Source organism: Euphorbia lathyris, chromosome 1 (genome assembly GCF_963576675.1).
Source record: "Euphorbia lathyris chromosome 1, ddEupLath1.1, whole genome shotgun sequence".
Lineage (NCBI taxonomy): Eukaryota > Viridiplantae > Streptophyta > Magnoliopsida > Malpighiales > Euphorbiaceae > Euphorbia > Euphorbia lathyris.
The window spans coordinates 66,466,683-66,493,783 of NC_088910.1; the positions used below are offsets into that span (position 1 = coordinate 66,466,683).

Consider the following 27,101-nt stretch of genomic DNA (forward strand, 5'->3'; position numbering starts at 1 on the left):
TTGAGTTTTTGAATTCCTAAGAAATTTGAGCAGTTCTTTAGTTGAAAAAATAAAAAGGATAAAAGTGTCCAATAGAATTAGGGAAGCAATCCACTTTTTTTTTTTTTTTTATCATCTTTTATTTATCTTCTTTATTTTTATTTCAACCCTTTTCCAACTCCTTTCTTCTTCTTCTTCTACTATAATTTATTCTCACAAATTCTCAAATTTAGTAAGCATGTGAGCCGAAACTCCGTTTAGAGCAGTTGAGTTTGATAAAAGAATTAAAGAGTTAAAGAAAAGTGAAAGTGATAGATTTCTAAGAAGAACCCAGAAAATTATTAGTGTAATATGTAAGAATAATGAATTGTTTAATGCAACCAAATTTTAAGTAAAAAAATCACAATTATTGGTAAATGTAGTAAAATTGCTGAGCTGAGCTGACTGCGTAAAATAAAAGTATTTAATAGAAGAGAGGGAGTGGCATTAGAGTAAAGCGGGGAGGCAGAAGCCATAAAGAAATCGAAAGATCTGTCCTTTGCTACTCCCCAAAGGATCCTTCTTCTTCTTCGTTTTCAATTTCACGATCCTTCTTTTTTTGGCTTATAAAATCACTTCTCTTTTCTTTCTCACTGCTACGATCATGGCTCATTCTGCACCACTCTCCCAGGTCAACTTCTTACTTTAATCTCTCCCTTTCTCTACTCTTTGGTTGCTAACAAGGAAAAGGAAGTTTCGCAATCTTATTGATTTTAACGATTTAACAGCCCTCATGTCTGATAGACTCTTGCAATTTGATTTTTGATCAAGTTGATATAATATTGTATTTTGCAGGTTTCCTTGGCCCTTCCCGTTGGGAGCGATTCCACTCTGCGGAGATCAATTTTTTTTAAGGTGGTTTGTTCATTTCTTTTTCTCACAATGAGACGATTAGGTGACTGTTTGCTTTTCTTTTTTTGGTCAGACCCATTTCAAACTTTGCTCCTTTCAACGGGTGCAACTGCTAAATTTGTTCTCAACGGAGATCAAAGTTGAAAATATTACCTTTTATTACTGAAATCAAATGAAGCAACATTTGCACTTGTCAGTATCATGTTTGTTCTTTGAATTCTGCTTCTTCTTCCTAAATCTGAGATGTACGCTAGACTGATCCATCCTGAATTTTGAAATGGCAATTAGAATTTTATTCTGTTATTATGTATTGTGTATGCAAGGTCAATGATCCAGCAGCTTGATTAGGTGGAATATATGACCTTCACTTTTAACTTTTAGATCACTCATACTGTCTTTTGTAGGCTCTCCGAAAATTTGAAACTGGAATGGCATTGATTTATACTCACCAAAGTTCCATTCCTAAGATAGACAAACAAGCATGTTCGTCCAGTTGTTTCCCTTTTTCTTTTGGTGGTTGGGGGGGAGGGATAGTCCTGGTGGTGATGCCTTTAGTTAGAGTGGTTTCAGAGAATGAAGTACTAATCAGATTGCTGATTGGGTGACCTGTACTATAAATAATCAGAACTGTAAGCTGTGCATTTTATGGATGAGAAAATAATTGAATAAGGAACAGTTAACTGTGCTCCATCTCCTGCCTTTGGCTAAGACATGTTTTTCCTTTTGGCTTTATGCTTCTTGATCGCTGCTTCTGCTCATTTGGAAAGAAAGGTTTAATTGCATCTGTTATATTTGATATAGGTTGTAATGCCAACTGCTCTCACGATTTTTGTCTTTTTTTCATGAAAATGTTCCTTATTAATTGTTAGCATATTTGGGTATCAAGCTACAATGAAGTGCGTGTTTGAAGACTTAAGTTTTTCTAATGCATATGTGCTTAATGAATGTTGTTGGTCAAACACTCTCATGTCTTCAACAAGTGGAGTTGCTGACTGTTATGAGATTCCTATCAGGAGGGGAAGCTAGAACATTCAAAAATTCCTAAGTAAAGAGATCTATTAATAGTGATGGACATACTTTATCGATATTCCCATAAGAGGAATTTGTGGATTTCTGATTTCTGATTTCTTTGTTTACTGCTACTATGATTTTGTTTTCTTGGCTATTGTCAACTATATGATGAAATTCAACGAAAAAGATACTTTAGTGTGTTTTTTTATTTATTTGTTATATGAACCCTTACTATTTGCTTTTGAATCTTTTCCATATCTCTAAAAGTTGTTTTTGAGGTGCAAACTCTGCATTGACACACACACAACATGCAAGGAGGGGAGAAATAGTTCTTCAGTCTAACTTAGTTTTGTATGTGCTGTTTAGTTCTGAAGGCAATTTGCATTTGATTGTGTTGCAGACAAGCAGTATAACCTTCAGTGATAAATCATGTGCCCGTTCTTTAACTTTGGACTTGAAATCAAGGAACGTCCAATTGAAAAATCGGGGTGTTCTATGCATGTCAGTGCAGCAAGCTAACAAATCTAAGGTTGCTGTTTCACCTTTAGAACTTGAAGATGCCAAAGAACCTCCCTTGAATATATACAAGCCCAAGGAACCCTACACTGCAACTATTGTCTCCGTTGAGAGGCTAGTAGGCCCAAAAGCTCCTGGAGAGACATGCCATATTGTGATCGATCATGGCGGTAATGTACCTTACTGGGAAGGACAAAGTTACGGTGTGATTCCTCCTGTAAGTTGGATTTTTTTTTTAATTGTGCCTTACGCTTTATATCTCACAGTTTTCACTTTTATATACCACACCGAGCTTTTTACTTTCAATTGAACACTTCTATCCAAGAAGCACTGACACTTCTTTTCACGTAAGAGTGTCGGACAGTCCGACATTATGTCGCACCTGACACTCCAAAATAAGTGCCCCCTTCATTTGAAACTTTTGAAAGTTCAGGGGCAGCTGAAGTTTTAGGCCAAGTATAGAGGGCAACATATGTATTAAGCCTTTATAATACTAATGAATGAATGTTACTTATGATATATATATATATATACACATATTTGGCGTGTCCTGCTGTACCAGTGTCTAAGTGTCTCATACAACAACAACAACAACAACAAAGCCTTAGTCCCGAAATGATTCGGGGTCGGCTAACACGAACCATCATATAAAACCGTGAAATCAAGTCGTGTCAGCGACACAAATTCTCTCCCTCCACTCTTTCCTATCCACTACCATATTTTCCGCAATCCCCAATAAACTCATATCACTCTCGATCACCCTCCTCCAAGTTTGCTTAGGTCTTCCCCTACCCCTCACCACTGCATCCCTTTGCCACTCTTCAGTCCTCCTAACCGGCGCATCAAGCGCTCTTCGTCTTACATGGCCAAACCACCTTAGTCGGTTTTCCCTCATTTTATTCTCAATTGATGTAACCCATACCTTTGTCCTAATTATTTCATTACTCACCCGATCCTTTCTCGTATGACCACACATCCATCTCAACATACGCATCTCCGCCACCGACATCTTTTGAGTGTGACAGTGTTTCAGTGCCCAACACTCCGTACCATATAATAGTGCTGGTCTGATTGCCGTGCGGTAGAATTTTCCCTTCAATCTATTTGGCATGCCGGAGTCACAAAGGAAACCCGTAGCACTCTTCCACTTCGCCCAACCAGATTTAATCCTATGAGCAACATCTCCATCTACTTCTCCATCCGTTTGGATAATAGATCCTAAATACCGAAAGCAATCCGATGTCTCATATTTTTAAAAAATGCCTCTTGCCGCACCCATACCCGTATGTCACGCTTCCTAGCTTCTACCTTATTTTGATGATGTGAGTTTATTATACAATATAAATAACTTCTTATAACGAGAAGTAGCCATTACACTTCCTTTACACAGATGGAAATTGAATAAAAAGACGGGCATGTACTCTTTTTATTAACATTGATGTCAAATTAATTTCTTTAGTTAGTCATTGTATGCTATACTCTTAACATTGGTTTCGTACTGATACAGTTGAGCTCTCTATGGAATAAGTATTTTTTCATCAACTTCTTCCCCCCCCCCCCCCCCCCCTGACATCCTATCTACTTAGCAAAGTGTGTCATGATTTGCTACCATAAAAGCATCATAAGTTTCCTAGTTTATCTTGGGATTTCGACATGCAAATCATGATTCTTAACCGTTTTTTCACAATTGGATTTGCTAATTGAACATCTCTTCTTATTCTTGCAATGTAGGGTGAAAACCCAAAAAAGCCGGGGGCTCCTCACAGTGTACGTCTTTATTCAATTGCATCGACCAGGTATGGGGACAATTTTGATGGCAAGACAGGTACTTTATGTGTTCGTCGTGCGATTTATTATGATCCTGAGACTGGGAAGGAGGATCCTTCAAAGAATGGTATATGCAGCAATTTCCTTTGCAACTCAAAGCCTGGGGATAAAGTCAAGATAACTGGTAAAACCTTAGTAACTTTACAGAGAGAATGCAGTCCGCGTCTTATCATGCTTTTATGCATTTGTCTGCTTTTTTTCCCGGTTTTTAACATATGGTCGAGTCTAACATTTGAACCGAGAAGGACCCTCAGGGAGGGATAAAAAATTTGTTGAAGCTATTAGGTGTCTAATATAGGTGTAGATGGCTAGTGTCTTTTCCAATTTGTGTTATTAGAGTCTTATTGAGTGGTAAAATATTTGGGCAGGACCGTGTGGCAAAATAATGCTTTTGCCTGAGTCAGACCCAAATGCGACCCACATAATGATTGCTACGGGCACGGGTGTTGCTCCTTATAGGGGGTACCTGCGACGTATGTTCATGGAGAATGTCCCTACATTCAAGTTTGGCGGGCTTGCTTGGCTTTTCCTTGGGGTGGCAAACAGTGACAGTCTCCTGTATGATGATGAATTCACAAAATATGTCAAGGAATACCCGGAGCAATTCCGATATGACAAGGCATTGAGCAGAGAAGAAAAGAACAAGAATGGAGGGAAGATGTATGTTCAAGACAAGATAGAGGAATACAGCGACGAAATCTTCAAACTGTTGGATGGTGGAGCTCACATTTATTTCTGCGGGTTGAAAGGGATGATGCCCGGGATTCAAGATACACTGAAGAAAGTTGCAGAGCAGAGAGGAGAAAGCTGGGATCAGAAGCTTTCCCAGTTGAAAAAGAATAAGCAATGGCATGTGGAAGTTTACTGAGGGTACTTTTCTATTGTTGTTTACCAACCATTAATCTGTATTATTCAATAATCTCTTGATATCAGCCCTTAATTAGACTTGTTTTTTCCTCTAGGGATATTCATTTATTCCCTTTTTAAACACAAACAAAAATTCTCTATTTTCAACACCAAAATTCCAATTTCTTATCATAAAATTGGAATTCTTCAACTCGTTAGTACATTTTTTCCATATCAGATTATATTTTATAGTTCGTGGATCCTTGCTGAATTTATTAAATGTTTTATCATTTAAATTCTGATTTTATTATTTTATATATATATATAATATCAGTAAATTAAATTGTAATTAGTATTGATGCCAAATTCTATAAGCTATAATAATTTTTAGAGAAAAGTACAAAAATAAATCTCGTGGTTTGGATCATTTTCAAATATAAACTACGTGATTTAAAAGTTTGCAAATTGTATCTTATAGTTCATTCCGTTATTTAAAAAAAAAAGTCAAAGTAAAATGATAAAGAACTATTTTGATCTTTATATTTATTTATTTTATAAATTAACATTTTTATTATCTAATTATCACAAACAACAAAACAAAAAACAAAATATCAAATTCACCATCTTTTCGTTTTTTAACATCTCTTGTTAATTTATTTCTATTCTCTCTCTAAAGGCACTTACTCTCTATATTTTCTCTCTCTAAAAATTACTCGTAAACATAGATATTACACTCTTAAAGCATCCTAATTTTTATTATAAAAATCATCATATGGAAATATATAATATAGCTAAAATTACAGAGCCATGTGATTTCAAATTCTATCTAAGAAAGGCGAATTTGAATTTGCATTGACGGACGGTGGTTGAAGTTTATAATCTACTTTATAATCAGTCTATATCTTCATCCTACGATTTCAATTAATCATTAAGATCCACGTAAACATTAGTATTGATTATATATCCATTAAGAGCCACATCTGATAACAATGTAATTGTTTTTTTAAAATGTTTCTGTATTAGGATGTGCTAGATAATACATGCTTGGTTGCTATGGTTTTCCGCTTTAGCTGTAAAATTCGAATAATATTTCAGTGATTTTTTTTTTCTTAATATAAATGGATTATAATACTTTATTGAAGTCAAATATAAAATTCAGCAATTTTATTAAAATAATAATAACATTTGTAAAACACACCTCAAATTTCAATAACACTCAAAAAAACTAGTCCAACCTTCCAAGTTCCAACAATATTTGTTTATGCATCCTTTCAACACCCAAATAAGATTGAACAAGAAAACAGGCTCAGTGTCCAACACTCTTTGTATCTTGTTAGATCCAAACTTGTTTAAAAGTACATAATTAACTTCCCTAAATCCATGTGGCAAAAAATATGATTGGATATAGACAAATTAAAATGTATCTTTTAATCTCTAAGCAACTTCAATAGTTAACCAGTTAAAACATATTAAGGCAGGGTAAATTACACCTATAGCTACTGAACTTTACTCATTTTTACAGTATCACCATTAAACTTTAAAATGTAAAACTTAACTTTACATTTTTTTAACATTATGGTTAAGCTTCAACTAACGCCTCAAAATGACCATTGGCAACCTCAAAATGGAAACTCTAAAAACTGAAGTTGTTTAGAACCACATTTACAATGGAATCACATTTTTATTTTCTAAAATCACAATTTCCGGAGTGTTCTTTGTCTAAGCATTCATTTTTTCTCTCCTAACCAAACAATACCTAAAAATAAAAAAATTGAAAATTTAAAGTTAATTAAAATATCAACAATTCTTAGAATTTTCTATTTTAACATCATCAACGGTAATTAAAGTTTAGTGACCACAATGTTAAAGTATAAAGTTGAATAATTTTTATGCTGCATTTTAAAATTTAATAGCCATATCGTTAAAATGAATAATGCTTAGTGGCCATGGGTGTAATTACCTATTAAGGTGCCGATAGGTCACTTAAGAAATTTCAAAAGTAACGAGATGCTCCATAAATTAAGATCAATAAGTTTTAAGAAAAACATAAGCAAAACATGAAAAAAAAAACGGAGAAAATGTGAAAAATAAAAAAGAACAAAAAGAAAAACAAGAAAACGAAAAAAGAGGTTCAACTTTTTTCCTTTTTTCCATTTTTCTAGTTTCTCTTTTTGTTTTTCCCTTTTCCAATTTTTGCAGTTTTCCCCTTTTTATAGTTTTTTTTTTTTCATTTTCACATTTTTTCTAGTTCTGCTTATTTTTCTCTATTTCTCCCCGTTCCCCTCATTTTTTAGTATTTTGTTTTATAATTTAATAAAAATTATTAATAACAAAAATATAAGAGCTATTCATAATGGAGATTCATGCCCGTTTTGTTATTAATATCCATTATATAAATTTGTAAAAAAAAAAATTTGAATAATATGTTTGTGATTCCATTACCATAAAAACAATATAGATTACAACATGGTATCAAAAGATACCTTGTTTTATACATAAAACCAAACCTATGATCATCAATTTTACCACATTCGACAATGACTAGATTATATTTATGGCGAATGTGAAACACAAAAGAGATATAACTATCTTATAACTGATTTCAAGATATGCATGAATGAATGAATGAAAAATGTTACAAGTGTTGAGTATCCAAATTCAAAGCAAGAACACATATGCAATACATGGCAACAGCTGAAATAGTAATTGCCTTTTCTGATGGAGAACCAACCAGCTATTATTTCAAGTTATAATCTAAGTAGCAAATGCTCGCAGATTCCAAGTAAAGGAAAAAAACAATAAACACAGCAACGGATTTCATCTCCATACTGAGGAAAACTTAACACATATGATGTTTGTCTGATCCAGTCCAGCTAATGCCTCAAAGCTTGGAAGCATGACATGTAACTTTGCTCAAGGCAATTGCTGCTTTGGAACCAGATGGCCTTCCCAAGTGCTTGCATATGAAATTCCCAGCCAATATCACTTTTTCAAGATCCACATTTGTCTTCATTCCAATTCCATTCAACATGTATACAACATCTTCAGTAGCAACATTACCAGAAGCCCCTTTAGCATAAGGGCAACCACCAAGTCCCGACACTGATGAATCAACAGTGCCGATCCCCATCTGCCAACATATCCTAAGAATTCTCAGAGATCTGACCGACAGTGCAGAAACTGATACTATATATGCAGACACCTCAATGCTCTACCCTTTCAGGAAAATATTGATGTTAACCAATGAAAAATGGATACTATTGAATTATAGGATTCAAATTAGGTTAATCATCAATAGATCAAAATACTTACATAATAGACAATAGGACTCGCTTGAAAAAACAAAATTCTGAAATTTGAAATTTGAAACCTTTACTGGAATCAATCTCCTTAGGACATATACATATAGGTTTATATTTGTTTGTCAAGTTGAAAATATACAAATATTCTTCTTACCTGGAGTGATGCTAGGATATTTGAAAGAGCTTGCCCATAAGTGTCATGAAAGTGGACAGCAAGCTTATTAACTGGGACAACATCTATAACAGCTTCAAGCATTGGAATGACAGTACCTGAACCAAACAATAGAGAAACAAAATAATTAATAGTTTTTGTTGCATAGCTTATAAAACAATCGCATCATAGTTGAAATGCATATCGGCTGGATGCTTTGAACCTCGCACCTCCTGTATGCAATTAATATCACTTGTAGACATGCTAGTCTAAGTAATTGACAAAGAAATTAAGCATTAGTAATAGGAGCAAAAAGTAATTTATAACATTACCAGGAGTACCAACACCAATTGTATCGCCCAAGGAAATTTCAGAGCAACCCATATCAGATAGTCGTCTAGCCACATATGCAACTTTTGATGGAGGTACCATTCCTTCTACTGGGCACCCCACAACACATGAAATATATCTAGTAAGATTAAAAGATAATTACTTAATCTCAATATATATATATCTATCTGAAATTATTTAATAACAATATACATAAATTTAATAGAAGATTTCAAATAAATCATAATGGGCTTGGATATGAAATATGAGATCACATTGTCAAGGAACCATTTGAACTAAAAGCTTAAGCCGATAGTTAAGGCCCAAGAATAACTTCTATTATTATCTGTGACACACATGACTACACAACACTATTTCGTGAATGAATAGAACAGTAAACATCTCCGAGTTTGACAGGGGAAATGCAATTAATTGGCCTTTAAAACAAAAGCCAATCTCATGCAGTACTGTTCAAATTTGGATTAGCTAGGTCATACCTGATCGATTTTGACTTCCATTAAATAATTTGACCTAAATTAACTTATTTTCTATAAATATTCAGGTTAAGTTGATTTGGTTCAAGTTTTTCATATAGATCTACTACTAGTACAACTACATTTACTACAGGATTTATCCAGCCTTTACACTTCCCCAGACCATAGAAGAAAAGGATGTATTCACTGTAGTTGGAGTTCAAATTTAAATCTGTACCCTCGAACGGGAATCGAAAGCTTGCTGGCTGCAAGGGCAACGTCACTGTAGCGATCCAGGCTGTCTTCAATGCTGCAATTGATATTCGATTTTGAAAAGGATTCGGATGCTGATGCAAAAACAGCAACTTCCTTTGCTCCAGATGCAACAGCTGCTTCAAAACCCTGCAATCAAAATGTATAAAACTATCAGTAAACCCCTACAAGCAAGTTGTGAACATTCGTGATTGCATCAATTTCTAATTGTAGCAACTTACTTTAAGGTTAGGAGTTAATACTGGAAATCGAGTTCCTTCCAAATCTCTAATTGCTGCCATTACATCTTTTGCATCTGCTAGCTATAATCCAACCACAGAAAATGCTCATAAACAGCATTCAAGAGTAGCTTTGATGCAATACAGGTCAAATAAATAATAAACTAATGCTCTACTAGGAAAAGCTTCAGTAATGAATAAAAACTTGAGATTTGACGTTGAGCTGGAGTGAAGATTAAGATGAGTAAAAACATTTATAAGAAATTCAAAAGAGGCTCTAGAATAAAAGCTAATTAATTGACGACATCAACAAAAAAAGAAAGAGAAATAAAATGCAGTCTTCACTCTTCAGATATACCAATAAGAAAAGAGTACAAAATTATGGCAAACAATAGTGAAAAACAAAAACAATCAATCCAGAGGACATCTCTTGTGGAAAATTTTGATTATTTTCAGCTAAAAATGAAACTTGCTATACCTGTGGTACCCATTTTGGTGAGACAAAACTTGTTGCCTCAACAACAGTCAACCCCGAGGAAGCTAGCATTTTAATTAACCCAACCTTCACAGATGTTGGTACAACATCCTTCTCATTTTGTAATCCATCCCTTGGACCCACTTCCACTATCTTCACATATTCAGGAATGTTTCCTAAAAGCTGCAGAATTTAGTATTGGATCATCAATTTTAAATTACAGAATCAAATAAATGGTTTTAGGAATATCAATCATTTTATAACAAAACAGGCGGCCTAAAGATTAAACAAGTATTATTTACTGAGGAAATAAGGATGTTTTAGACTGGCTTAATTACCTTATGAGCAAATCTTTGTTGTTTGAGTCTTTCATTTGAATAATGACGACTAGACATATTCGAAATAATTTCATTAGAATTGGAATCCACAAGAATTAGGGATAAAGTTCTTCTATGGGCCTCTCGAGCATGACTGCAGAGGGGCGAAGAATAAAAAAAAGAAATCGAAATTGATCAAATAAAGTAATGAGGCAGAAGAATGATTAAAGTGAAATTGGGAGATAAAGAAGGGTAATTAAGCATTGATTGTCCATAAAACAACAAAAGGGGTAGAGAAAGGTGAAAGGAGATGCAAAAGAATCATAAATGAATGAAATAGCAAAAACAGCTGAGTGGTTAGGAAAGCAAGACAAGAAAATAGAAAAGATACCTGCGTAAAAGCTTATGGAAAGCCTTGTTCATCTCAGAGAAAGAAGAATGAGCGGGAGGGAGGGACAATGTTCAATTTTATTCCAGTACATACAGCAAATTTTTTAAAAAGTATTTCTAAAGTAGGAAAATATCAAATTGGGGCTCCTGCATCGAACTTGCTCTATATTTATTTATAGGGTTGTTATTGGAGAGTTTTGATCTCTCTCATTTCTTTTTTATCTAGATTTTGCGATTGGCTTCGTTTTTTTACTTGTTCCCTATTTGGTAAAAGGGCTCTGGAATTCACCTCACTCACTCTATAACTCTTTGTGAATTACTTTCTTACTCTACTTTAATTTCTTCACAGTAAGTAATTTAATTGTCAGAATATCTACAGGCACAACAGAAGAACCAGAAGACCATTGTCCAGAAATCTCATTACTCTATTATTTAATACAGTGTACGTGGAATAACATATCTCATTTTTAAAAATCATCCATCCGTGCGCCGGTCAAGGAGATGGTGAATCATTCATTGCCAACACTAGCTCCCTCTCGACCAAAACCCAAGCCCAACAAAACAGCCATATAATTTGGGCCCTCTGATAACGAGGTTGACTATGGCGAAGAATCTTTTACGCCCTCCAGATAGACCTGACAATTATCGTGTTCGAGTCGTGTCATTTCGGGTTCGTGTCACAAAAGAGTAAACCCAAACCCAACCCAAAAACTTTTGTGTCAAAGTCGTGTTAACCTGTTCGGGTTAGTGTCGATTTCGTGTCGTGTTTTCGGGTTACATGTAATTTTGTTATGCATATATATTAATAATAACTCTTAAAAATATAAAAAGATATGGTACTATTTTTAAACGTTTTATATCATTTTTAGATTAGTATGTTAACAATAATTATTGAAAAGTTCGATAATATCATGTTAGAGGGTCATGTAATGTGTTTATAACAATTTAGGAAATTCAAATCAATATTTGCAATTAATAATTATAATTTTATGATTTTTATTAATAAAGTGACATAAAAACACGAGAGAATATAACAATAATTTTCAATATCCATGTCAGTTTCGTGTTTTCGGGTTGACACGAAAATGACACGAAAATTAACGTGTCATTTCGTGTCGTGTCAACTTTCGTGTCGTGTCATAAAACCCTAAACACTAACACTAAAAAAGCATGTCGTGTTCGTGTCGTGTCATCGAGTCGTGTGTCGCTTTGCCGGGTCTACCTCTAGACGGCTCATTAACATAATAAAAAGCTTCTAAATTACTCCAACCATTTAAATGACAGCTCAAATGAAGATCATCGACCAATAACAAGTCCTCTAAGAGAAAAACATGAAAATTTGGAAATTCTTAACCAAGTGTCTGCACAACAACAACTCTCCACTTCAACTCTACCAACACCGTCCGTCAGGGAACCAGCACCTATCCTAAAAGCAGCTTTGAACATAGCCCAACCCATTCAATCTGTTCTGAGGCGCAACCCATCATCCAATCAGCAATCATCCCGGCCTCGACCCTCTTGTCCCTTTAGACGTTGAAGAAATGCTAGAGTGCAAGATCTAGAGATTCCTCGACAAAAACGCTCTTAGCGGAGTGATAGATGGAAACGTCACCTCTAGCAAAACCTCGCTCATCCACCTAACCATTAGCACATGTTTCCCTAGTGACTAGAAGACTGCCAAGCTGACCTACTATTTTGGCACAGAGTATCCCACCGACAAAATTGTCTATTTCATGAGTACCATCAACCTCTACTCCAAAGACGAGGACATCATATGCAAGGTTTTTCGCATAACCTTGCCCGGAAGTGCGCATGAGTGGTACATGGACCTAGCCCCTGAATTGATTGACTCGTTTGATATGCTCAAGAACCTTTCTAAAAAAAAATTGGCCCGGTTCCACCATCTTACCTCCCAGGTCAAATGCCTAAACCTAGAGGTAGCCCATGACACACTAGCAAAAGGGACAACCTGCGTACCGCTGAGGCAGAAGTGTTACCGCAAGCTTCCCCGTGCTTCTGAGGAACTGGTGGTCATGACGCAAACCTTTGTGTGTTATGATGATAATGACCAGTCGGTGGGCAATGAAGAGTCTGAAAAGGATAGAAGCAATAGGAAAGCCAAGAGGAAGGACAAAGCTAAATAGACACCCGATCCAAAGGACTCATCTAGGTTACGAAGAGACGATGACCCTCTTCCCGTACATTCAAGCAACCCGTCCCCAGTGGACAGGTCCCCCATGTCCTGAACATATAAAGAGCAGTACTACAAATATCATAAGTCCTTTGGACACACAACTGAAAACTGTAATCAGTTGCAGAAAGAGATTGACAAGTTCCTTGAGCAAGAATCCCCGCCAAATGGACATCCATCAAAGACAACGCGAGCCCCCGTAAAGGCAGGAAGACATAAAAGGCATCAATATCAAGGGTAGATACATGTGATCAGGGAAGGAGCGCCAGCATACTCCGCTGGAAGTTCCTCCAGCAAAAAGATAAAGGGACCAAATGAGGGAGTTGTTAGCTATCCAGCCTACTCTATGTACCCCATATTCAGAAGCATTAGTGGTCACTCTGGCCATTACAAACTTCAATGTCCACGGAATCCCGGTGGACATTGGAAGCCCAGTCAACCTCCTCACATGGAGAGCATTAGAGGCAATAAAGTGCAACAAAAAAAGACTTCGAGAAGGCACCTTCCCTCTGGTCGGACTGTCTGATATTGAAGCAGTGCTCATTCGCCTTATCTCTCTATTCGTCATTTTCATGGAAGGAAGCAAAGAAGTAGAGCTCCAGGCCGGTTGGGTGGTGGTGGTGGACATCTCGTTTGCATATAATGCAATCCTAGGAAGACCCATCATCTCATCTGCAGCGGCCACCATCAACATTTCTACTCTCACCCTCACTCTCCCAAGTGCCAAAGGCAATCTAGTCATCACGGGGGACCACTAGCTCGCTAAAGAGATTCGCTGGCAGACCACTCACCCTAAGACAACTCTAGTGGCCGACGAAGCTCTGTAAGACATCCGTAGGTACAATCTTTAACCCATCGAGCCAGTAATTAATTTCTCACTTGCTGAAGGTCGTGTCAGAAAAATATAGAGTCAACTCTCCACGGAGCTGTCAGAATCAATCTAAGCGATCCTCTCAAGGAATGAGAAGGTCTTTTTATAGACCACGATGTAAATCACTAAGGTATCCATCGATCACGTGACACATCAGCTGGATATGGACTCCTCGCACACATCGGTTAAGTAGAAGAAACGAATGCACTCCTAAGACAAGTAGGAAGCAATTCAAGGACGGAATTAACAAGCTCTTAGTTGTTAAGTTATTAGGGAGGTGCATTACCCCGGTTGGCTCTCTAATATAATACTTGTAAAGAAAAGAAATGAGAATTATAGAATGTGTGTAGATTTCACTGATGTTAATAAAGCGTGTCCAAAAGATTGTTATCCTTTGCCTAACATCGACCAGCTGGTCGATCAGACAGCTGGTCGTAAAATTTTATCTCAATTTATTGGTTTCTCGTAAATCCCCATGGATCCAAAGGATGTAGAGAAAACTTCATTCATTACCCACGAAGAAACCTATTACTACAATATCATCACGTTTGATCTAAAGATGTTGGAGCAACCTATGAGTGGCTCATTGACAAAATGTTCGCTGACCTCATAGGCAAAATGGTCCAAGTATGCATCGACGATATGATAATGATCAACGCCAACAAAGTAGATCATTCCCGTGACCATGTCCAAGTGTTCGACATCTTCCAAGTGGGAGAATGTTGGAGTTTAGTGTCCTAAAGACAATTGTTTTAGGATATTAATATTAATGAATAAATTGTTTATTTGATCATTTTTTTAATCAGATATATAGCATTAAAATGTAACTATATATAAAGGCACAAATCTTTCATAAAGAAAGTAACCCTAAGTTTATTTAAGTAGTTATAAAGTGTTCATACAAGCATGAAGTGAGACTGTACTTTATAATAGAACCAATAGACTTAAAGTAAACCCAAGTCAAGTAATATGTTATAGGGGTTGGCATATTACTGTTGAGACTTGCATGTAACAGTGTTTTCTGTCGAGACAGAAAGCTGATCTCACAAGCTTTAGATATTCAGATATCTAGACAGTTACATGGATCCGGTGAAGGAGTTCATTAGGATTGGGACCCGACTTGAGATAACAGAATGGATTGATTTATCTAATGTGTCAACTGTTCATCTCATTGGTATTAGTAGGTATAACTAATCCTCAGACTCAAACATTCGTTAATTAGTGATTCTGGATTATGGAGTCTGATACTTTGATTCTGTGCGAGCACGATCCAACAGGTGAGAGCCTGGGGTGTGTGAGAGCAGGGTTGGGTATCACACAAAGTAATTGCAGAATAATTAATGTCAGATTGAGCATTTGTCACTCCCGATAAGTGGGAGATATATCCAAATGGCCGCTTGTGGTGAATTGACTGAAATCCTTGCAAGGTGATACAGTTAAGAGTAGAAATGAACTTTTCACTTAACTTATCTTTTCAGATTGAATTCAACCTGTACAAGTAAAACCGGACTCTTCGTTATATGTAACCTTGACACGTTCCATGGTTATAAGGAATTGATCGACAGGATATAGTTGATGAAGGATCGTATTATACTGTACCTAATGCAGAAAGGTTAACGTCAGTTATCAACCTGACTTCTTAATTGCTCTGGGGGAATATCATAGGTTCTGCTAGTAACAGCTCGTGACGGTATTCCATTATATATATGTTGGAATTAATCGTAATGAATAATTTCAAAGGATATATACGGCTAGTGGCAAAAAAGAACCTAATGGGTCGCATATGGGACTTGGAATCGGAGGACGAAAATGTAATTAGTGGGACATACATATATGGGCCGTTTTGTATTAATTTAGGGATAAATTAATTTGATTAATAATTATAATTTGATTATGGTTATCAATTAAATTAAATTAAATTATTATCTGATAATATTAATTAAAAGTTTTTATGTGATTGAAACTCTAATTAATTATCCCTAACATTAATTAATTATTAATTTGATTAATAATAATTATCTAGATATAATTAGTTATTATTTAGATAATAGTAAAGTGTTTATTTAATTATCTAATTAGGAGTCCTATTCCGAATAAGATTTCAATTATTTAATTACCTAACACAACTGGGATTAGGGTTTAGAGAAGTCTATAAATAGACTCCTAACCCCATAAATTTCGACACACACATAATAGGAGGAGAGGAATCATTCCGTCTTTCGTCTCGGCTAATTTACTTTATTTCTTACTCCCTCTTTGATCTCGTATCGATTTCCATTAGAGGCAATCATTGCGATTGCTATACTTTAAAGGTTGATTACTGATTAGTTTTGTTTTTCTGTGTTGAATAAAAACGTTCGTTGCTCACGAGTTGATAATAAGAAGTTGTGGGCACTTCGTTTGCAACAGTAGATAGTTCTTCACCAAAGGTATTACTTTCTATCCCTCTTTATATGAAATAACAATTAACAGATCTTGGAAAAGGGAAATAGATAAAATAGATAAAATTTTATTATTTCGCTACGCCTGGGCTTGTCTATTTTCCTTTCAGTATATTCTAAAACTGAACCCAGAGAAATGATTTTTCAGTATCAGACCCGACAAGTTCATAGGCTACATATTGTCAGAAAGGAGAATTGAACCAAACCCAAAGAAGACCAACGCTATATTAGAGATGACATCCCTAAAAATGCTGCAAAAGGTGCAGAGATTGAACGATCGGCTCATAGCCCTCAAAAGATTCATCTCATGCTCAGCTCAACGGTGCCTTCATTTCTATCACCTACTTAAAAAGGAGCACCCTTTCCAGTGGAACATAGAGTGTCAACTAGCTTTTGAAGTGGTCAAATATTTCCTCTCCTCTCCACCTCTACTATCAGTCCCACAAGCCAGTGAAGATTTACACATGTACTTCATGGTGACCGATGAAGCAGTAGCCTTAGTCCTAACCATATTCGAAGGTAAGAGTATTACTAATCTATTACTTTAGTAGAGTTCTAAAAGGGACGAAACTACATTATTCGCAATCGCACATGCCACTAATCCACTACCGCTTTACTTTCAGGCGCACACCATTATTGTCAAGATAAAATATCTCCTCAAGAAGGCAGTCCGAAGACCCAAGGTATCCGACAGAATCATTGATTGGTTAATCCAATTGTCCTAGTTCGATGTTTGCTTCGAAACATGAACCACCATAAAAGCTCAGGCCCTAACTGAATTCATATTTGCATTAACGGGCAAAGCTACTACTGAATCAAGATCCCAATAGCCTCCTCAAGGAAATAAAGAATGAAGTATGAATGTTGATGGGTCATGTTGCCCAAATTGTGCGGGGTAGGCATACCATCCTCGGATAATAGGGGTTTCACCTTAGCTATGCAGTACGATTGACCTTTTCCATCACTAATAACCAAGCAGAATATAAAGCAATCATAGCAGGCTAGCCAAACTACTAGTCAACAGATGTTTGACTATCTATAGTGGCTCGAAATTGGTGGTCTGCCATATCAATGGACCATATAAAGCTAATGACTCAATTATGGCCCAATATCTTTCCAAGGATCGCTCCTTGATTCAATCCATCGAAAGCAAAGGCGTCAAAATTCTACATTGTCTTGATTCCTATAGAAGAAAACAAAGAGGGAGACGTTATTGCCACAACGGTAGTGGTTCAACACTCAGATTGTCTAAATGTTCTCAATAAAATTTCTTCCACTCCGACCATTCATGGAGTATGCATTTTCCAAATCAACCTAGAGGATGCAATTTTAGGACGATGGAGACGTACGATCATCAAGTATTTAACTGGGGGAACCATGCTTGAGGATAAAATAGAGTCCACCTAACAGTCAAATGATCTTGGCGGTACGCTTTCTCAAATAGAACTCTTTATAGGAAAGTAGCCATCCTCCCATAGCTCAAATGCATATCAAAAAAAGGGTGACCACTGTCTTAAGGAAATTCACCAAGGGGCCTTCATTTCTCACTAGGGCACCCATTCCATAGCCAAGGAAGTCTGCTTACAGGGCCTTTATTGGCCCTCAATTAATGAAGAGATAGAGACTCTAGTAAAAAAAATGTCAAGCTTGCCAGATGCATGCCCATCGCTATCACCTCCATGGATCCACCTTCAAAGGCTTTATCACACTTAGCCTTTCATTATATAGGGATTGGACATACTGGGCCCTTTCCCACCAGCATCCGAATAAAGACACTTCGTAATAGTAGCCATCGATCACTTCACCAAGTGGGTAGAGGAAGATGCACTCACAAAGATAAGATTGGAGAATATAATATCGTTCCTCCAAAAGAACATTCTTGACCGATTTGGAATTCCTCACTCATTCATAACGGACAATAAAAAGCAGTTCGACTACTCCATGTTTGAAGAGTTTTGCCACCGATGGGGAATAAAACACTATTTCACATCTGTAGAGCAATCGTCTAACAAATGTTACCAACCGGACCATCCTATGTTGCCTCAAGGTAAGGTTATATGAACATGCCTCTCCTAGGAGAATCACCTACCCTCCTTACACTGGTCCTATTGAACCACTCCTTACATGGCCACCGATATGACTTCTTTCTTCCTCACATATGGGTCGGAGTGCATGGCCCCCACCGATGTCACCCTCTAATCCCTCAGGGTATAAACCTACAAATCATTGTCAAATGAGGAAGCTCTCACTAATTCAAGTGATCAACTGGAAGAAGATCAATATAACTCACTCCTAGCAATCATCGCTTACAAGAAGTAAGTAACTCAATATCACAACTAGAGGCTTCAACCACACAGTTTTAAAAGTAGGTGATTTGGTACTGCAGAATGTCGCAACATCACAATCCCCACTATGGAAAGGAAAACTCGATCAAACTTATGAATGTCCTTATACGATCATAGTGGACCAACACAATGGAGACTAATGCTCTAGAATTACTATCTATAAAAAGAACTTCAACGCACTTTCTTAGATTAAACAATGTCTCCAAATCCTAAAGCCCTCGCTTAATTTCACAAAATCACTTAAGATAACATTATCCTTCCTAGGAGGACATGTCAGTCAACCCCCACAAGCTCGTTACCCATGGAATGCACTATAACACACTTTCCCAGTCAAAATTAAACTTTTATTTTCAAAGACTCCAAAGTCCTTAAGTAATTTCACAAAAGTTATTTACGGCAAAACACTATCTTTCTTCTAAGGGAGTGGCGGGCCATCCCCATAGTCTCCGAGAGCCAACAACAAAAACACCTCAAACTCAACCACGTCAAAGCAAAATAGACTCAGTACAAAGTTAACAAAGCATGACAAAGGTAACATATACAATTTCTTCCTCACAAAAGAAATACACTTAAAGCTACAATAGTAGTCTAAGCGAAATGCGTTACAAGAAAATAACGAATCACATTGTCCCAGCAATCCAATTAGCGTTTGGAATCAAATCATCATCCATCAATAATTGGTACATGTCTCTCCAATCTTTGCACTCGTCAGTATTATGACCATTCTAACAATGGCAAAGACAAGTTTTTTCCCTTATAAGTAACCCGATGCTTAGGGGAATATTCCTGATGATTCCCTACTGTTAAAATGCCCTGAATGCAATTGGTTTTATTGGGTCTGCAAACATCATATGACCAGGATATCACCTATTCCTATAATCCACAAAGATAAAATCAGTCGGGATCTTTGCCGCTCAGGCATCCTCATCACCTTCCTCACTTAGATAGGATGCGGCTGTGTTAAGTCACCTATGCTAGAGTTTTATGTCTTGTAGACAATTGTTTTAGGGTATCAACTAATTGTAAATGAATTGTTCTTTTATCATTTGGTTTATGAGATATATATGCTTAACTATATAAATACATTGATCTTTTATCACAACTAAACAAGTTAAATAAAAGGAAATCCCAAGTTTATTTAAGTAATCATTAATAAACTCAAAGTTCCCCAAGTAAGTAATATGTTCAGGGATTAACCTAATACTGTTGAGATATGCATGTAATAATATCTTCTATTGTGGATAGAGAGATGATCTCACAAGCTTTAGATATTCAAATATCTACGCAGTTACATAGATTTGATGAAGGAGTTCATTAGGATTGGGGATCCGACTAGGATGGATGGGTTTATCTAGTGTCACCTATTTCGTCTCAAAGGTTTTAGTAGGTATAACTAATCCTCAGACTCAAATAACCGTTAATTAGTGATTCTATATTATGGAGTGTGTTACTTTGACTCTATTGAAACACAATCCATAACAGGAAGGCTCTTGGGTGTGTGTGTGTGTGAAGGCGTTGGGTATCACATGAAGTAATTGTAGGATAGTTAATGTTAGATTGAGCATTCGCCACTCTGATAGATAGAAGATATATCCATGGCCTATTGTGGAGAATTAATTTGAAATCCTTACAAGGTGATATGGTTAAGAGTAGAAATGGAGATTTCACTTAACCTATCTATTCAGAGTAAATTCTATCTGAACAAGTAAAACAAACGTCTCATTATATGTAACTTGACATATTCCATAGTTACAGATTCGTTTAAGGATATAGTTGATGAATGATCGAATTATGATGGACCTAATACGAAAAGAAAAACGTCAGTATCAACCTGACTTCTTATCACTCTAGGGGAATGTTTACGGTTCTGCTAGTAACAGTCTGCGCACTTATTCCATTATACATTTAGTTGAAATTAATTTGTTTAAGTTAATTCCAATAACTGTATACAACTAGTAGTAGTAAGAACCTAAGGGGGTCACATATGGGACTTGGAACCGGAGGACGGAATGGTAATTTGAGAGTGGAACCTAAAGGGGGGCTCGGAATTTGTATAAAAATGGAATTATTTGGATTAATTGATTTATTTAGATAATTACAATTAGATTATAGTTATGGTTAAATCAATTATAGGTTGATATTAATTAATAAGTATAATGTGATTACGTGGTGAAGCTCTTAGCCTAGTGGTTAAGAGCTTACCTATGACCAGGGAGGTTATGGGTTCGAATCACATCCGAGTTTGATGGTGATTTTTCTTTCTTCTTTAATGTAAGCGCATTGTGCGCAAATTTTAAAAAAAAGTATAATGTGATTTGAGGAAGAAAATATTCTTCCGATTTCCACTCAAATAATTACCTCTCTTGTTTACTCTCTCTTTGGTCTCGTGTTAATTCCTTTAGAGGTGATCTACTTTGATTGCTATTCATTGGTTGATTATTAACGTTTTTATGTTGTTTGTTTGTGATCGTGAAAGATGTTTGATTTCAACATGGGCACTTCGTTTGAAACAATAGATAGTTCTTCAGAAAATGTGTATATGTTTAATCCCTTTTATTACGAAATAACGGTTAACGGATCTTGGAAAAAGGGAAATAAAAAAAATTATATTATCGATGTGTCTAACTTTGTCTATTGTCCTTGTGTGGTATCAGAGCGAGCATTATATATGTTATTTCATATATAAAACTATTACACATTAAAACGAGATAAATAGGATTTATGATTTGGTTAATTAATAAATGTGATTCGTTAATTTAATTGATGAATAAATCAATGTTTTAATTATTTGATAATTAATATTAGATTCTGGAAATTGATGTTGATTTGATTAAAATTTGTTGATTAATATAAATAATAAAATTAAAAGGACCGGGTTAACTCGGCAGCAGCGTGGCTGCCTCGGGACAGTTCGACCGTGTTGGTCCCTTATGTTACAAGAACTAGTTCCTAAAGGGGGGGGGGGTTAAGGAACTATTTAAAAAATTTCTTCTTAAGGCTGACTTGTTTCTGTAATCACTTAAGATTTTTGACTTAATTCTTAGCACAGTGATATTGAGTGAGGTCAGAGGCAACTTTAGTTAATCAATGACTAAGGCTGCTTCTAACGTTGAGTCAGGAAATAATACTTGGGAGTCTATTCCTGAGCTCAACACCAATTTACACAACTCAGTGTTAGTTCAGTTAAGTGTTTACTAGATAGAATAAAAAGCAAGCAGATAAAGGAGTTTAAGGGATAGAAAAGTTTACTCAGCAGTTTTATCTTGGTTCGGCCTCCTGCCTACATCCAGTCCTTGGAATCCTTCCGAGCTTTAATCGACTACTGAGCACTTTTGGGTTGAGCACAAACCCCTTACAATAGTCGGTGAGTATACATAGTACCTTCCTCTATATCCTATACTCAACACTATCTACCTCTGAGTGCTAAATACCGAGCAACTCAGAGTCTCCTAACAATTTTAGAATTGATAAGGTTTTTGTTCTAATAACAAAGAACACTTTGAATGATCTAAAAACTAATCTTTTACACAAGAATAAGAATTGGTGTAAGATTGCTTTGCTTTGCTTTTGCACGGAACTTCAAGGAAGAATTTGGTCAGCGTTTCGACTTGTTGAAGAACTGCATCGATTGAAGCAAATGAGAGGCCTATTTATAGTGACACTTGAGCCATCGGTCATTTCAAATTTCGAAATAACCATTGGAGGGAAATGACTCTGCTGTCCCTTTCGTTCCTCAGTGCTCAGCGTCGCGACCAATGAGAACGTAGTCTTTTCTGTCTTGATCAGTGTTTCAGTTGCTTTTGGTCAGTAAGCGTCAGATTGTCTCTCCATTTTTGGTAAAGATTCATCAACACCTTCCCTGTTGCATTTGATCCTTTCCTCATTTGGTTTAGCTTTGTCTCCAAGTTTATTGAGTCAATTCTTGCTTTGTCTCTTTGTCCATTGAGCTCAGTGGCTTCGTTGTGAAGGAGATAGCCAGTCTTCTGGATCCTTCTTCTTGCTGGGCTGAGTTGATTCATAAGCCTTGATCCGTTTTGACTTAGCTTGGGCATTGACTTTGCTTATTGGGCTTTATCTTAATGTCTTTAATACTTGTACATTTAAATACTCAAAACAATACTTGAACGAACACATTAGTACCAAATAAATCAAAGCACTTAAATTTAATATGTTGGAATTTTCATCTTAGGGATTTAATTCTAATTTAAATAATTTTGTCAAATCAAAATCATTGTGGAAATGTGTTTCAACAAACTCCCCAATTTTGATGTTGGCAAAAATATTGAACTTAGAACACAGCATGAAGCTCCCCTATGATTGCTGACCTTAATTTTGCTTCTGAGTTCTCCTCCATAAGGGTTGGCCTACTGACTTAGCTTTGCTTTGAACATATTAAGGTTTAAGTAGCAAGGCTGAGTTCTAGGTCAAAAGGAGGTCAGTTTAAGAACATGTTCATTTCACTCAGTCCTGATACTTGTAAAAAAAAATTCTATTGATTAGGCGTGATCATGTATCAGAGTTGAGAATGACATTAAGTCATCAAGGTCACTAAGTTAAAGTACTCAGTGGTTTATACTTGAGTGAATTTTATTATGTTCTTAGGTTGAGTTATTCGTTCAACATCTTTTAAGTGAGACATTATAAAGCAAGTCAAGATATTAAATAAAGGCAATCAGATAGAAGCACAATCAACATGAAGCATAATTAACACAATATAGAGATGAAAGATACGTTCAATAGATAACTCAGTAGACAAACACATCAGCAGTTATACACTTTAAACAAAAAGAAACTAAAAGATCAAAGAAGCTATCTAGCTATCTAATGAGTCTATCTATTTCTTAATATTTTATTGAACAGTTTTGGATTTAGATTTCGTTTGCTACTGATCTACTGATTGTTTTGGACCGGAGGAAGAGGAGTGAGTGTGTTGAGTTTGTTGTTCAGTGGATCTAGTCCTATGTTCTTCCTCAGATTTCCCTTTTTCTTTCTCCCCCCTTTTTGCCAGCATCAGTACTAGGTTGAGAAGAGGTAGGGAGAGATTGACCAGCAAATCCACTTTGTGCAAGTTGAGTTGAAAATTTCTTGAGCTCACTTGAACTTGTGGAGAGTCCGTTGAATAGAGTCAGTCCAGAATTCATTTGTTCTGATGGCATAACACTAGTGGCACTCATACAACTGAGAATGAATTGGAATGCTTTCGTGTGCCAAGACATTGAATCAGTTAGCTGAGTGATGCACTTCTGATGGAGGCCCAGTATTGCGCTGTCATAACTTTGACGGTGTTGGGTCAAATTTCTGATGTGCCCAAAAGTTTCTTATGTGTTGTGGTAAATGGAAGAGGTCTTTTTGTCCATCGTCTCCATCGCAGCACGATTAATGTTGAGAAGCCTGATGGCCTCAGCAACCTGTTCTATTGTGCACTTAGACAATGAAGTGATCGAATTCTAAGCTTTGGAGATCTCAGTAGTCATCTGCTGGAAGTGTGAGTTGACTTCAACAAATGTGGCAGCAGTGTTGTTCCCAATTGAGATATCCGCAATCTTACCTTCGAGTGAGTCCATATGCTGGATCATCATTAGTTGCAAGGCTTCCATTCAATCAGTAAATATTTTATAGCGCTACTGGGAGACCAGTGTAGTAAGGGAGTTGAGTAGACTTTTTATACTGTTGAGCTCATTCAATAGTTGCATTGTCTCGCTAAGTTGAGTTGGCTCAGTGGAGGTTAAGGCGTAATCAGTAGTTTGAGACTTAGCCATATCATTGACTAAGGCAAACGCAGCTTGAAGAAGCTTTTGCCCATCCTCAGTGGCGTTGATAAATGACGGGGGAGTTTCATGTTCAGTGACATCATTGCCAGGAGTTGTCTCAGCAGCTTGTTGCTTGTCTTTTCCAGATGATGGATTCTGAGTAGGAGAATGGAAGAAATGAATTTCAGAGTCATGCTTAGGCTGTGTTTGCTCAATGTTTGAGGAGTTGGGAGCAGCAGCAGATGACTTATGGGGTGCATGCTCGGTGGTGGAAAAGTTAGGAGCAGCGTTGTTGGATTTACTGGGGCCCAAGTTGGGTTTAGAGAAGGCTTGTTCCTTTAGATCAGGAACATAGGCTTGTTTTTCCTGAGTTGAGGGCTCAGTCAGTGGTTTGGTGGTTTGGAAGAGTGGGAAGGTGATATTGAGTTCTGAAGGGTCAAGAGTAGTGGTATCAACATCTGTTGCCTCATCAACGAAGTGAATCTTTGGTTTATTGCTCTTCTTCTTATATCTCCTTTCCCGACTTGACCGATGGTGTTTATGTTTAGGAGGAGAGGTGGGGATATGAGCTGGTGATGGATGAGGAAATTGGTTTTGTTTGAGCTAGTTCCTCCTCAGTGTGGATTGGGTCATCATGCTGGTCAGTTGATGGTTCAGTTGTAGAAGGAACAGAGTACAGAACAGGGGGTTATTGACCCGGAGCAGAAGAAAAAACGGGAGTGACCTCAGTAGCAATCCCTTGAGATATGAGGAAATGAGAATCCTCGGGTATGGCAACGGCCAACGGCTGAGGTACCCTTATGGCCGCTTTCTTCTTTAGAGGCTGCTCATCCTCTAAGTCCTCAATAAAGGCCCATTTCTGCTGCGTCTCAGCAAGAGTAGGCTCAGAGTCAGGTTGGGAGACTCTGACCTTATTTGTTACGTCCTTGGGGGACTTGGGCTCAAGAGTTTTAGGCTCATCAGCCTTTCTTTTCTTACCCTTACTGGGTTTGGCAGCTTTAGTGCCTTCCTCCTTCTTTCCTTTCGGCACTTGCGCTTTATTGTGTGCAAGAGTCTAAAGACAATCAACAGTGATCTCCGTGCCTTCTTCAGACTTTTGACCCTCAAGATCAACCTTGTGGTGCTTAAGGATGGCCGTAATGAGTGAGCCCAGTCTGCGCTTCACCATACTGCGCTGGAGTGCACCGACCAAGAAGACCAGCATATTCAGTGACTTCTTCTCAAGCATGTGCCATATTATGCACTGCTCAAAGTTGGAGGCAGATGTGGTTGAGTTGGGTTTCGGAAAGAGAAAGTTAGTGATCATATAGTGGGCTTGGCGCTGAGGTTGGGAGAGGGAGCTTGCGGAGGCTTCACCAGTAAAGCCATTCGGCTTATAGTACTCCATGTCATAGTCCACATCTTTCTCATCCCCTACTTTGTGGAGCTCAGTTCCTTTATGCTTTAGTTTCAGCAGGTCAGCTAAGTATGTTGGAGTGATGGTGAGCTCAGTTCCCTTGACAGAGCTGACCAGATGGTTGTAGTTATCATCAGCAACCTTCAAATACTTGTAAAACTCCTTTACAAGTGCTGGGTAAGTGATTCCGGGGAGACCAAAGAGGGTCCCCATTCTAGGTCAGCTATCCACTTGTAGAAGAGCTCAACTGACTTAATAAATTCAGGGGAGAAGTATTTGGAGATGTGGATTGGAGGATCTTCAATCTTCTCTAGTACCTCATACACGGTAAAGAACGTTTGTTGTTTAGGAGCTTTTCAAGCCTTTTTAAGTTTTGACTGAGATGAGCCAGCAGGCTGCTCAGTGTTGTGCTGAGTTTGTTCAGTTTGAAGCTCAACCTCAGCGTTTTCAGTTTTCTGAGTATCAGGTTGTTCAAGGTTCCGGGTTTCAGTCATGGGTTGTTTGTCTTGTCCGGTGTCGGTTTGTTTCCCATACTGAGAAGCATTGCACAACTCATCCTTTTCAAACTTGAGTTTTGGCAATCCCTCAATTAGTTGCTTTCTTGCTAATTTGGCCAGAAGGTCCATGCTTACATGACCAAGTCTCCTGTGCCATAGCTAGGAATTTTCTTCCTTAGAGACTAAGTACATTTCTTTTGAAAACTTCTTTTCTAAGTTCAGCATGAAAACATTATCAATTCGTGGAGCAGTCAGGATTAACTCATTAGTTTTGCTCACAATAATTTGACATCCAGAGGCATCGAATATAACCTTCCTATCGCTGTCACACAGCTGAGCTACGCTCAGTAGATTATATTCAAGCCCTCTGACTAGGGAGACATTTTCAATAGTTGGGTTTCCACCTATGGTTCCTGACCCGACTATTTTACCTTGTTGGAGTTTAGTGTCCTAAAGGCAATTGTTTTAGGATATTAATATTAATGAATAAATTGTTTATTTGATCATTTGATTAATCAGATATATAGCATTAAAATGTAACTATATATAAATGCAAGAATCTTTCGTAAAGAAAGTAACCCTAAGTTTATTTAAGTAGTTATAAAGTGTTC

General features: G+C 36.9%; 2 protein-coding genes across 4 annotated transcripts; one reads left to right on the plus strand and one right to left on the minus strand.

Moving 5' to 3' along the window:
* Window positions 1–254: 254 nt before the first annotated feature.
* On the plus strand, window positions 255–5,288 carry LOC136200528 (ferredoxin--NADP reductase, root isozyme, chloroplastic). Its single transcript, XM_065990899.1, has 5 exons — window positions 255–649; window positions 814–873; window positions 2,282–2,614; window positions 4,129–4,348; window positions 4,593–5,288. The coding sequence occupies exons 1-5, from the start codon at window positions 623–625 to the stop codon at window positions 5,090–5,092; spliced, it is 1,140 nt and encodes a 379-aa protein (XP_065846971.1). The 5' UTR covers window positions 255–622; the 3' UTR covers window positions 5,093–5,288.
* A 2,359-nt stretch (window positions 5,289–7,647) lies between these two features.
* On the minus strand, window positions 7,648–11,372 carry LOC136200539 (hydroxymethylglutaryl-CoA lyase, mitochondrial-like). Of its 3 annotated transcripts, none has more exons than XM_065990910.1 (8): window positions 11,001–11,372; window positions 10,631–10,763; window positions 10,296–10,475; window positions 9,821–9,901; window positions 9,565–9,728; window positions 8,856–8,992; window positions 8,527–8,642; window positions 7,648–8,281 (listed from the first exon to the last, which is right to left on the minus strand). In XM_065990910.1, the coding sequence occupies exons 1-8, from the start codon at window positions 11,030–11,032 to the stop codon at window positions 7,952–7,954; spliced, it is 1,173 nt and encodes a 390-aa protein (XP_065846982.1). In that variant the 5' UTR covers window positions 11,033–11,372; the 3' UTR covers window positions 7,648–7,951. The 3 variants fall into 3 exon arrangements, with proteins under 3 accessions (XP_065846982.1, XP_065846989.1, XP_065846998.1); XM_065990917.1 differs by having other exon boundaries at window positions 7,648–8,200; window positions 11,001–11,361; XM_065990926.1 differs by having other exon boundaries at window positions 8,032–8,213; window positions 11,001–11,365.
* Window positions 11,373–27,101: the final 15,729 nt, after the last annotated feature.

What these genes read in the sequence shown, in the direction of transcription:
- LOC136200528 (XM_065990899.1), top strand. Translation starts at nt 623, where the DNA reads ATGGCTCATTCTGCACCACTCTCCCAG. An exon ending in ATTCTGCACCACTCTCCCAG is followed by an intron (nt 650 to 813) that starts GTCAACTTCTTA and finishes TGTATTTTGCAG; the next exon opens with GTTTCCTTGGCCCTTCCCGT. An exon ending in GTTACGGTGTGATTCCTCCT is followed by an intron (nt 2,615 to 4,128) that starts GTAAGTTGGATT and finishes CTTGCAATGTAG; the next exon opens with GGTGAAAACCCAAAAAAGCC.
- LOC136200539 (XM_065990910.1), bottom strand. Translation starts at nt 11,032, where the DNA reads ATGAACAAGGCTTTCCATAAGCTTTTACGCAG. An exon ending in AACAAAGATTTGCTCATAAG is followed by an intron (nt 10,476 to 10,630) that starts GTAATTAAGCCA and finishes TAAATTCTGCAG; the next exon opens with CTTTTAGGAAACATTCCTGA. An exon ending in CACCAAAATGGGTACCACAG is followed by an intron (nt 9,902 to 10,295) that starts GTATAGCAAGTT and finishes GTTGGATTATAG; the next exon opens with CTAGCAGATGCAAAAGATGT.